This window comes from Idiotropiscis lumnitzeri, chromosome 9 (genome assembly GCF_059441095.1).
Source record: "Idiotropiscis lumnitzeri isolate Australia: NSW breed Sydney's pygmy pipehorse chromosome 9, RoL_Ilum_1.0, whole genome shotgun sequence".
In the NCBI taxonomy this organism is placed as follows: Eukaryota; Metazoa; Chordata; class Actinopteri; order Syngnathiformes; family Syngnathidae; genus Idiotropiscis; species Idiotropiscis lumnitzeri.
The window spans coordinates 14,898,534-14,911,067 of NC_142399.1; the positions used below are offsets into that span (position 1 = coordinate 14,898,534).

Consider the following 12,534-nt stretch of genomic DNA (forward strand, 5'->3'; position numbering starts at 1 on the left):
TGCACAAAAATTAACGTTCGAATAATTAAGGTGTAAAAATATAATTTTAATGACCACTCTGAATTTTGTGTACAATTTGGATTTCCTCATTTCAACAATATATAACATATCTGCACACGTAGCACAGTAGCGAAACAAAACAATAAAATTTTTTTACTTTTAAAAATAACTGGCATAGTTGAGGTTAGCATGTCGAGTTGGCCCCCTTCAAGCATTCCAAATTCTTTTATGGCCCCTTTGCAAAATGAATTGCCAACCCCCGTACTTGGGTATGTCCTCGTATCTATTTTATTCATTGCGTCCAATAATCAGAAAAATATCGATAGATCTTTTTTATTTTTTTTAAATCATGCACCTAAACATGTACTTAACAAGTTGGCATTGGTGGCAAATATTCATAAGACTAGCATTAGCAATGACTTCCAACCACGTTACTGCGGTTTATTCAATTGCAAATAATTTATTCAGCAATATTTTTAAAGCTGTTTTTCTGGTGCTTAAGTCTCTATAACATGGTTGTGTGAAAATATTTTACATCACAGTGTATGGTTGAGGTGGGCGTTTCCAGTTGTGGTGGTTTAATACCGTTTTTTTTTTTTTTAAACAACTGAAAAAAAAATAAATGCAATGAATGGTCCATTTTTTAAAGCCCTGTACACAATTAACCGACATTCTTTATAGGAGAGTAAAACCGATAGAAGCTGTATCAATTGACTGACCCGTACCCGTCAGCACTCGTAAATTGCGCCATCTAGCGGCCACATCCGTCGTTACCACGACGTCGGAACCAAGCAACTCCGCCTCCATTTATTTAATAATTTGGGGAGAGAGAATAAAGTGCCCGTGTGTGTGGAGCAGGGGGACATCACACTCTCTGAAGCACAAGCAGAGAGCGGAGCACCTTATACACTCTTGTGAGACGAGTAAAGTTAAAAACGAGCCGCCATCCTCCAGAGAGCCACCGTCTTTTAACAAAGTGGACCAGTCTGCACTTGTTGTGATCATTTGTTGCTGTCTGGGCTCCTTCCGACACACTGTATACTCTTCGAACTGTGTGTGCTGGAGACCCAAAGCGCTGACGGAACCGTGCGTTTATCACAGGTAGGTTCACGTCATTGTCGTTGCACTTCAAGTGGAATGCTCTTTTGCAATTTGGGGGTGTGTTTCAGTGCACTTAAAGAGCTATGTACTTAGATTGCAACCAGACTGTAAAATGCAATTATATATTATACAAACAGCATCTACGAGTGCATATTCAGAAAGATATAGAAGAGACGCTTTTTGCACCTGTAGATGCTGCATGTGTCTTCCTTTAGCGTGCAACTTAAGGATGGGATGAGAAAATACAGTAGTAGCTATGGTGTACACACGTTACATGTGCAATGAAATTGCATTCAGATTGTATTCAGGTAGGTATGAGGATTTCTAGAGGATGAGAAAAAAAAACCGCAGTGATGTTTGTGTTGCATTATACACTCAGTAAAATCTAAACGACATTTCTTGGTGAGCTGTATCAAAATGAAATATACACTATTTGTCATATGCTGCACTCTGCCCTTTAATATCGACTCAGTTCTTTTGTACTTTTCCTGGCTGGAAATGTGCACGCGAGCATATTTTCACCTTTATTCCGGGCCACAAGATCCAAAGATTATATGACAGTTTTGCAAGGGTGTTTGCCTTTTGGGTTGTGTGTTTTGGAAAACTTTATTTTGATGTAGGTCTCTTGTAAGATATACATTGAAAGGATCAAATTAATTTATCAAGCCTCACAGCAAATTATCTGCTGACAGAATACTATGCATTGGTGTACCTTATTGTTCTAATTCGATTCCAAATGATTCCACCCTTTACCTGTGTCACATTTTTTTAAACATGACATCATTAATTCAATGCTTTCTCAGCCCTGTTACATGGTAGCCCACAAGCAAACACTGTCATAACCTTTCATGTCTTATCCCCTGTGATGTGCTTTGTCACAAATTGACCCAAAGTAAATACTAATTCCATTTCCCGAGCGTGTAGCTGGCATGTTTGAATGTTGGAGCGGGTGAAGATAAGGAATTCGATATTCAGCATGTGCAAGAAATGAAGTGCAGACAGCTGTGCAGGCATATTGTGAGTCTGATTTAATTCTAGCCCGTGGACTTGCTTTTCCTCTAAGTGACATCTAGTTTGATGTGACAGAGGGACATCGTTTTACTTTTATTCACTGAGACATTTTGAATGCGATACCGGCTGTGGCGGTTCATTGCCAGCCAACCTGTGTGAGCCTTGCACTGTTTACAGCAACAGCCCTGAACGCAAATCAAAACACAAGGCTGCTCCTAGCCGCGCGTGCTTATTTCCCCCTCTGCATGTCGCCGCTCATGTGGATGAAACATGCTCGTAATAGATTTGATACTTTTAAATACTGCCAGAGCGCATCACAGCTAATTAGAAATCAACTAGAACAGAGATGTCTCAGCTCATGTGTGGAAAATTCTTGAAGATGAGCATGCCTCATTTTATTTGGGCCTATTTATAGAATTAATGTGTGTGTTAAATTGCTCAAAGCTAACCTAGAAGAAACGTCGCTGAGTGACATGAGCGCAGAAAGCAAGAGGCAGGTCAACCTTTTCTTTATTGAAGTCTTGTCAGTCTAATCTATAGGAATAGAATGAGTAGTGTCTTATTAGTCAAGCTTGAGCTAAATCTTCTCTCCGAGCTCCTCAAGACTTATGGCTTTGATTTCCTCTGCTTGGTAATGAAAGCAACAATATTTATTATGAGTCATAAATCAACGCTATGGTGAGAATCACTGAACCATGAACTAACAGCCAGGTTAAATCTCTTGTAGATTAATCACTGTGGTCGCACCTCTGTGTTCAACTGTGACAAATATGTTGACTTGAGCAAAGTGTTGACCTTTGACTTTGTGAACATGAATCCAAAGTGACATCACTAAACCTGCTCATGCTGCAAAACGAGCGGTTTATTCGTTCTTGTGCAGAAAGTCAGATTAACATTTAAATGTCAGTGGAGATCAGGATCATAGAGTTATTGAGAAAAAAAAAAGCAAGAAAAAACACATGGATCAATAGCAAATTTGCAATATTAATAGCAAAGCCGAGCAATGATGCGGAAAATTATTCATTGTGAATTTGGCTTTGTGTCAAGGAAAAGCTCTCAGTATCATTAAGTAGTCAAAAACAGTTGTGGTTTTGGTCTGCGATATCTTGCTAATGTTGCTTTGTTTCAACATTCATCACCTTGATTATCTCAGTTCAGTTTTATTGGGAGGCAAAAAATATAAACCTTCATTGCCACAATCAGCCGTAAACTTAGATTTAGTGCTGATGCTTTGTGTCAAAGCGTTTTATTTCGTGTTAATATGGCGTAAGGCCCAATTACATTATCATGTAATCATCTGATGCTTGCTCTATTTACTTTTGCGTTAGCATTCTTTCCTTAGGTTTAAAAATCATATTCACTATTTGCTCTGCTGCAACGGAACAGCAAATGTAATTTTGCTTTCATCCACGCTCCCAAATGTACTCAAACATTAAGACAAACAGAATTAACACAGTCGAAAGTATTCCTTTGACAAAAGCTATCACATACACAGATTATGTTCCATGGCATAATGACAAAAAAAAATTTCGCACTCCAGTAAAAGAATCCAATGCCATTTACTGCACTTTAAGAATAGTAAAGATGTGAGGAGCAATCCCAGCACAAGAGTGGAAAATATTAGAAACCTAAATCTATTTAATTATTTAATAAGTCTGAAATTTGGAAAGTTTGTGGGACATTCAACGGTGTTTCTTTCTTCATGTGTTTGATCTTACAATTTGCGTACTGCTACATCGCAAGCATGAATTGATGCTTTTTGTATTTCTGTATATCTTTTTTTTCTTACTGTGGGACTACTCCATATTTTTAAAACTTGTCAGACTTGTCATTATTGTGTGGACTCGATCGTTGATCGCAAGATTCTTCCATCGCTTTGTTGTAAACCTCCCGACTAATATAGAGTGAATAGAGTGAGGTTAACAAGGTTTTTAAAGTTAGCTCGTCAATGTCTGCGCTTTGAACATTTGCTGTGCTGACGCCTTCTGAACTGTATTCAGGCCGCCGTGTTCGTATTGTTCATCAAGAACCAGTGACATGTAGCTTACTTTCAATGCAAATGGGTTCAGTTGGGCCTCAAACTAAACTTGACATAGCTCATTAAAGGGACACTGGGATGAGCTTAACATTGACACTTATAGAATCGATTTGCAGTACAGTACTAAAATCTCCCCCCCATAAAAGACTCTGTCGTGATTTAAGTCTTGTTTTAGGGATGAGATTTACAACAAATTGGCACGCCCCCATTTGGAGCTCGGCTGGTTATTTTTTTTTCCGGTTTCAACATCGACGTCACAGCAGGGAGCCAAAGCGAGGTAATATTGCTCGTTTCTTCACTTCTGTTGTCTAAAACGGCGACCAATCGCCACCAAAATGCAAATGCACATTACTACTCTTGTCCACTTCAACCTTTGATATTATGAAAGCATTCTGCACAATAGTTTGGATTTATTGACATCAAACGTGAGCTCATGTGATCACCTCCACAAAATCAAAAATAAAATGTTGATCAATTCTCCACTTCCATAAGCCGAAGCAGACAAGAGCATAAATGTGCACACAAAAACCGACAGATTATATTTCCGACATTTATCTACGCTCAAGTCATGTCAACTATTAGGAGGCAGAAAGCGGCTGGCAGCGGGCAGCAGGCGGGCATGGATCTTTCTCCCCTCCCCCCTTCCATCCCCGGCTAAGAGTAGAATAACGGCATGGCTAATACCAACAATTAGCTTCATGTCGTTGATACAAAAGGCGTTAGCACAACAAAATTAGCACCTTACTGTCCAGCTTTCATCTTCATGTCGCAGAATTGTCTCCGAAGCAGCGGCATGCGTTGTCCAACACCGCTTGCAGCCGCCAGCTTTGGCGTGAAAGTGAGTGGGTATCGATTTAAGATTAAGACCTCATCGAACACCGGGGATACCTTCTGGAACGGTGTGCATCGCGGATGAGCATGTGCTTTTAGTCAGGGCCGCTTAGGGGGTGTCAATGTTCAATGAACAAAAACTTCCATTGGGGGAGGCCGACTCCACAGACGATTGTGGCCGCATTGGAACGTATTATTTCGGCTGTTACGTTCCAAATTGGACGTCCCGTTGTAGGTCAAAAAACTTGGGCCAATTCTCATCCAAATAAATGTGCATGTCTACTAATTCTAACTTTAGTCTCTGTAAATATCATGACTGGTGATTTCGGCACCGCACGTCCTCACCGAAATCAAAGATGCAGTGTGCGTGTCCTCCCAGCCCTCGTATATGTAGCTCTGCGGCTGCACCTGGTCACTTCCACGTTTCCTCATTCTCATATAAATCATCCACGGAGAGCTTAATCCTTTTGATATTTTGAATTGGTCATAGGTAGGGATGTCCACATAACATTTGGTGCCAATTGACCATCGTTTTTGGACATTATAAGCAATGAAAGTCCAATGATTTCCAATGGAGAGTTTGTAATCAGTCCATTTAATGACTTTAATTTCTCTACAATGAATGGATAAAAAGATAATGTTAACTAATTCCAGTTTTTGGAGCAAACAATATATAAACTGGGCTTGTTAGTGAAAAATGGGCCATCTTGGGACATCCTTTAATGTCGTGTAATGTACAAGTAAATACCCCTGGAATTTTCAGGTTTGTTGTTTGTTGTTTCCGCACCTCACAGATTTACAAAGTAGCAATCATTTAATTTATATAAAGAATGAAATGAGCAGACATTTTGCCTGCTTTCCTCAACACTTGTTGTCCATTACTGAGCAATACAAATTATTTTTGATTCTTCTGTGAGCCAAATACTCTTTTTTTAATTGACAGTTTTGGAAGTTATGTATTCACAACATTGGCGTTGGCTCAGACGTGTCCATTATATGTATGCATGCAAAGCCCACCCAATGTGACAATCGCCTCACCACTTACTTCTCAGTTTAATAAAGAAATATATAACATATATATGCACTGGACTTGTCATTTTCTTGCACATTTAACTGGGGTAATTACATGCAAGTGGAAAGAATTAAAAAGTAATTCCTCCTCCACCTGCAGAGATGATTTAGCTTTCTATTAAAGAGACTTTCAGACATTTACGATATATATCATCTTACAATATATGAACTCTGATGACTGCAGTAAGTCCAAAGGCTTTACTGAGTCCACAGGGCCACATCTGTGCTCAGTTTAAAAGGCTTAATTTTGACTCTCACTACTAGCAGAGAGTTGCGACACTGAATTTTAGTCTTAAAAGCAAGCCGCACCCCAAGCAATGCAACTGAACACGACAGAACAATTGGTTCGTCTTGCAGGGTTCTGCAACTGGATTTCGTTATTTCCAGACCATCTGCATCTATTTTTCAGAATCGGATTGCAAATGATGTTTGCATCTATTCTCAGTTTACGTATTTATTTACAATTGTGTGTACATGGAAAAAAGGTGAGCTTTATAACTCAAACTGTATTTCTAAAGTGATAGCTAGTGCTCATAGTGCTCAAGCTTTGGCGAAGCCAATCATAGTGATCATTTAACTTGATAGCCTGACCCGATTCTACATGTTGAAAAAAAAAAAAAGCACCATACCATGAGCTACGTTTTGTGAAAAGCATGAAATGTGCACTCACACAAAGCAACATTTGCAAAACCGTTTCTGCACGCCTTTGCCTTCGAAAGACATGCAAAGGATAGCAAACAGTGGAAAATGTGACCCTTGAATCATCTTTTCCCTTGCTTTCATGTCGGGAAAAAGTTATATTTAAATCCGGATTCATTAGTTGCTTTCCAGTAATTATAAAATGTATTTTCAAGTATCCTATCAGAACATTGAAGCATGAACCAATGTCATTTCCCCCCCGCCCCAGCACTATCGCTGTGAGGTCTTTTCCCATCTGCTGAACTTGAACTTATAAGAAAGAAAAACACCCAGAAAATAATGACACATCTGTGCCAAAGGGCTGATTTGTATTTTAATAGAGTTTATACAATGCTCTGAAAGAAAGAAAAAACCCAAGGAAACTATGTGATTTGCAATAAAACAGCGAGATTAAGGTTTAGAAGACAGAATAACCTTGAAAAAGCTGCAATAAATACAATTCAATTCCGAATGAATGAAGCTTGTCCGGCAGTCAGTTTTCCTTTCTGTCCACCATTGTAATGGATTTGTTCATCTTGTATGTCCTCAATTTCTCCTGCTCATTTTTGTATCTCTTTCAAAGATACAAAGACAAGATTTTCAACTTGTGCCATGTAAATTAATGCCCAAGACATATTTATGCGTTTTACTTTAGAGACGATGGCGACCAAAGGGAGTAAACGGCTCTACCTACTGTAGAATGTTATAAGATCAGTTTGCGCAGTTTTCCCTTTTATTTTTTTGATTTGCTGTTTCCAAGAATAAGTCACTCTTTAGGATTTTCTTCTGACAGGATGACAATACACAATATAGATCACGTTATTTTCTCATAGTTGTTAACTGTTAAAAACATTGTAATCTCAGTTTTATAGACTCCCTAACAACAAAATAAAGAACAGCCCAATAATTTATGAAATAAAGTTGCCTGTAAAGTGTTTTAATCCTTAGGAAATGATAAAGAGGGGAAATAAATCGGTCTATTGCCTGAAAGTGATTTCAACGGTACCCGACTGATGGAGTGCAATCACAGGTTCTCCTTTGACATGCAACATAACACAAATCAACAAATAATGTTTACAAGGATTTAAAGCGGAACAAAATTGTTGAGGTGAGCGCCTGCATGTTTAATTGAAGCTCCCTGGTCATCTGTTTCCATGTGGCAAGATGATTTCCGCTCCGCCGTTTAAATGCTCGACCCGAATCGGATCAGCCATGTTACAGTCGTGTGACACGCGTAGATCGATAATAAACACGTGATTTATCAAGATGGAGTTCATTCTTCAATTTAGCACAGTATTCACAATTGTTTTAACATTTTTTATCAAAGCAACGTCTTGATTAAAAAAAAAAAAGTTACCAGTGCTTAAAAACAAGTTCTCCCGCTAAGACGATGATATTTTAAAGTGCTTATACAACGACGTCACAGCTATTTTTGAACAGTACGATGGGCTACTCAGGTGGTGCTTGGGGACGAGATGAATAAATAAATAGAATATATAGAGTGAAAAATGAAAGCTTACCAGTCTCCAATCGGTAACAACACGCATGAAAAAGTGCAGGAAAAGTAAGATTATACCGTTTAATATGATGTAACACCTGATTTAAACAATTGATAAGTGGCAGCAGGAATTACAATCTGCGGCTCGTCAATGAAATGAGGAGAATCATCATTTAGGCTTCGGTTACATTCATGAAATCGGACCAAGGATCATCTGGCTACATGCTGTGCAGGCGACATCTTATGATGACAACTTTGCATGGGGCTTCAAATTTTCACATCATTTGACCAAAGGATGTGTTTCAATTGGTCACGTGAACACTCAGTTTTTTTTTTTCTTTCTATTTACCTCGCCCGATGATAAAGATCAAACCTTTTAGATACTCACCTCAAGGTCTTGTGAGAAATCAAACGATGTGTTGTCTGCATGGCATGCTTTAATCACAGAGTTGACATCCCTGCCTGCTCCGCAACCTTTCCTCGGCTCAGTTCCCAACGACCAGTGAAATTGCAACCTTTGTTTTATCAGGTCGCAGTTATGTCGCAAATGCAATAAATCGTTTAGCCCTTATTGCAGCGTCTGTTATCAGCCGTCTCTCCGAGGTGGAGCCTACTAGCCAGCAATGGCAAATAAGGGGTCCTATGCAGAGTTCTCCACAATGACACTTTGTTTCTTAAGCTTCAATGTTAATATCAGCCTTACCACAAGGTCTCCTTGCTTAGCTTGTCTACACTGATGCGGTGCCTCTGACTATAACTATCCAGTTAGCACAGTAGTTCAATGGAATCCCAGAAACTCTGTTGTAAGTGTACTTTGTAGTTTTTTTACTGCCGGGTTCCAGTTCATGATTTTAGTGTACATCGTAAGAGGCTGCTCCACTAACCTGCCAGCATCTCTAACTTTTCTATATTCATACACATTGAGTAGTAATAGTTTTTGTTTATTGTTACTTAACTTATTCTCATGTCTCAACTCTGTTACTGATACACTAAAACTAATTTGTACTGAAATGCTCATTTATGAGAACATTTCGTGATAAAAAAAAAAATCGATGTGAATTCACGAATCCCAAACTTCAAATATTTAACAAACTGACACCATCAGAAAACCGTTATTAACTGTACAGGCAATGATTTACTGTGAGTATGAAAAATAAAAATACAGAAAATCCGCACATTTGTATTAGCCGCATGGTTCAAAATCTAGGAAAAATGTAGCGGCTTATAGTCCGGAAAAAAAACGGTATGTGCTTGCTGACATTCATTTGATAAGCCACGTGAAAGCCATGCAGTCAGTGATCACTCGTTCAGGAGCACAAGGCAAGCACGCGGTATCCAAGTGACAGCTTGTAACAGCTGTTCAGGTAGGTAGGGGTGAGATTCCTTTACTAATGGGCTTGTCTCATCATCACTCTTTCTCTCTCTCATTCTGCTGCTTTTCACTTTGACTACAACTCAAAAGCTTTTGCCTCAAACATAGAAAATCAGATAGAAACATTGCTCAAATACTGTTGGCTGCCAGCAGTCAATTTCAGCTTTTTCCTCTGAGTGGCTCAGAATTTATGAAGACTTAGGTGCCAGACTGATTTTTTTTTTGTCAGGTTGTCTAAACATAACATAACATCTGCCTTTCAACTTGTCACAAACACACTGTAGCTGTTTTGTGCTCACACTAACTTCTCTTCAGTCTTTTGCTCTGGAGGAAAGCGTCTTGAAGTGCACGAATGAATCTATTCAATTAAGTATGCGGGAATAAATTCACACAGGATTATCTTGCATTTTGTTAGGCAACACAAAATAATGATATCATTGTATGAAATTGTTAACATCAATGCAACTGCAGCGTTTGCTTGGCTTCAGCGATGGCAAGGAAATAAATGGAAGTAGGCCACTGAGCGCGGCAAAGCGTCATAGCAGGCATTTGAATTTCAAAGTGCCAGAGTAAATCAAGTTTAGCGAGAGGCAAAAATAAAAATATCGAGCACAGCTTTTTATAAAATGTGCGGTGCTAGCAGTTTACTCCAGGGTTTCATTCTTCCCGAGGTGTTGTGTATTAAGGTATTGTGCATAAAGGTTACGTTCAAGTGATATGCGATTACGACACAAAAGAAGGCTCCGAGGAGGTTTTTGATTCTCAAACATGCACAGTGAAAAGTAAAGCTTCTTCACTTTGAATGACTTGCGGTTACAGCCTGACACAAATGATGTTCTTTTTCAAATCAATTCCTCTTACAGCTGACTACGATTCATTTTAAGAAGCAAATTGATCCAGACTCTTTGTTCCGTTAAAAGGAGCCGAGGTTTAAGAACGTTTGATTGAAGTCCTTCCTCTTTGTCACCAACAAGACTGAAAGATGCAGAGAACTGTCACGGTATCCAGCAGTATTGATTTCCTTACACAGGCCGATGAATTTTCCCTATCTTGACAATCCAATTCACTGATCTTAAACTCTCTGGGGTGTTTGTCTGACGTGATGGAACAAAGCCATGTGAATTTGTTGCGTTGTTCCAAAGCCCGCACGTGGGATAAAAAGTGACAAACTACTGAGCACATAACCCCAGTTTAATTTTCTCTTTCCAGATGGACTGGCTCACACCTGAGATGTGAAGTGTGTTATGTGAGCCAAGGTGTTTTCCCACCTCACTGGTGGTGGGGAGAGATGCTGCACTCCGTTGCCATGACAGCAGAGGTTCTCTTTGTTCTCTGGTTCCTGATGAGCGCTGCTGAGAGTAATCCTATAACGACCCTACCAGTTGGCCGTGAACGTCTGGAAAGGGTGTTGACCCAGGCCAGAGAGGACAAAGCGGTCCCCAAGCAGCTGCAGCCTGAGGACAACGATACTTTGGGTCTAAACAGAACTGCCACGAGCCGTGCCAGGTCCAACCTCAGATCTAAGGGTGGCAAGTCTCAAGAGCTGTTGACTGAGCAAGATAACTTCAACCAAATAGACGTGGGCCCCACAAGTGACGTCACCTTGTCCTTGGAAGCCATCGACGAGTATGCCTACCCGGACTACAGGGGTAAAGGCTGCATGGATGAGAGCGGTTTTGTATTCGCAATCGGTGAGCAATTCACCCCAGGCCCGTCCACATGCCCTTGCCTCTGTACAGATGAAGGTCCTCTGTGCAGCAAGCCAGAGTGTCCCAGGGTGCATCCTCGCTGCATTAAAGTGGACACAAGTCAATGCTGCCCGCAGTGCAAGGAGAAAAAGAACTACTGTGAATTTCGCGGAAAGATCTACTCTTCGCTAGAGGAGTTTAAGGTGAGTTCATGAACTGCTTCCACTTCTTTATTTGACATTTTTCAAGTGGAGCAAAATGCTCACAGAACCTCCTTTGACGTTCAAATGAGTCTATGGCAAGCACTACATAAGAAAATAGCAGGCGGAGAGGAAGACATGAAGGCAGATTTTTAATGGCCAAGGTCAGCACTTGTCTCTGTTCTTGCTAGAATATTTCCGTAGGCTCAATTTGGACGTGCGGATTCAGCAGTCTTTTCATATTCTTACTGTACTTGTGTAGTTGTCTTATATGCACAAGTGTCTCTTGTGTGCTGGAATCGTTTATCGAACACAATGTTGCAATTACCTTTTTTATGCTAGTGATTCCTGAATCTTGCAGTCAAGCTTGAGATGTTAAAAGCGGTTTTATGTTAAACATGTGCTGAGCTAAACCTGCAAAAAAAAAAAATAAATCTCACACAAGCATCATACATTAGCCTTTGTGCTGTGCCGTGGGATTTGCAACAGGCAGGTTGTTATGCGTGATTGCTAACTTCTTTGGAAAGTGCTTCCTCGCTTCATTTTTCACAGTGAAGTGGTATGCGGAGGCGAAAGCCTCTGCAATCAGCAACAATGCTGTCAGAATTAACCTTCGCACTCTTGATAGGACCAAAGGTGGGCACAAGGGACTGCCAAACAAGCATTCCACAGAGAATATAGGCGCTGCATGCCTTTCAATCTGCACACAATCAGCTCCAGTATTTTCTGGGCTATGAGACGCATGGGAACAATTGAAGAGCAAAGACCTTTAAACTTGTTTGCTTTAAATTTAGTTTCAAAGACACACCTATAAAATTCTCATGATGTTTATTTCCTGTTCCTATTGATTTTCACAGTAAACATCCTATTAGAACCTAACGCTACCGGTAACTTGTTTCCTTCACTTGACCTAAAATTAGACTATTTAGTCAATTTGAGACAGGTTATTGGACAGTATTTGAAGTATGTTTACGTGCACACATTGTTCGTTTTTTCCCCCTCTGGTTTACATGCACTGTGTGTAATTCCATATTTGACCAAACACT

The 12,534-nt window shown here is 39.9% G+C and overlaps 1 protein-coding gene across 1 annotated transcript in view; it reads left to right on the forward strand.

Annotated features, from left to right (window-relative positions):
* The first annotated feature begins 842 nt into the window (after window positions 1-842).
* Window positions 843-12,534, forward strand: part of vwc2 (von Willebrand factor C domain containing 2) — a 34,615-nt gene continuing 22,923 nt past the window's right edge. The window contains exons 1-2 of the mRNA XM_088304905.1: window positions 843-1,101; window positions 10,810-11,491. Of these exons, the coding sequence (XP_088161031.1) occupies window positions 10,889-11,491 (603 nt within the window). The 5' untranslated portion in view covers window positions 843-1,101; window positions 10,810-10,888. The remainder of the gene's footprint in view (window positions 1,102-10,809; window positions 11,492-12,534) is intronic.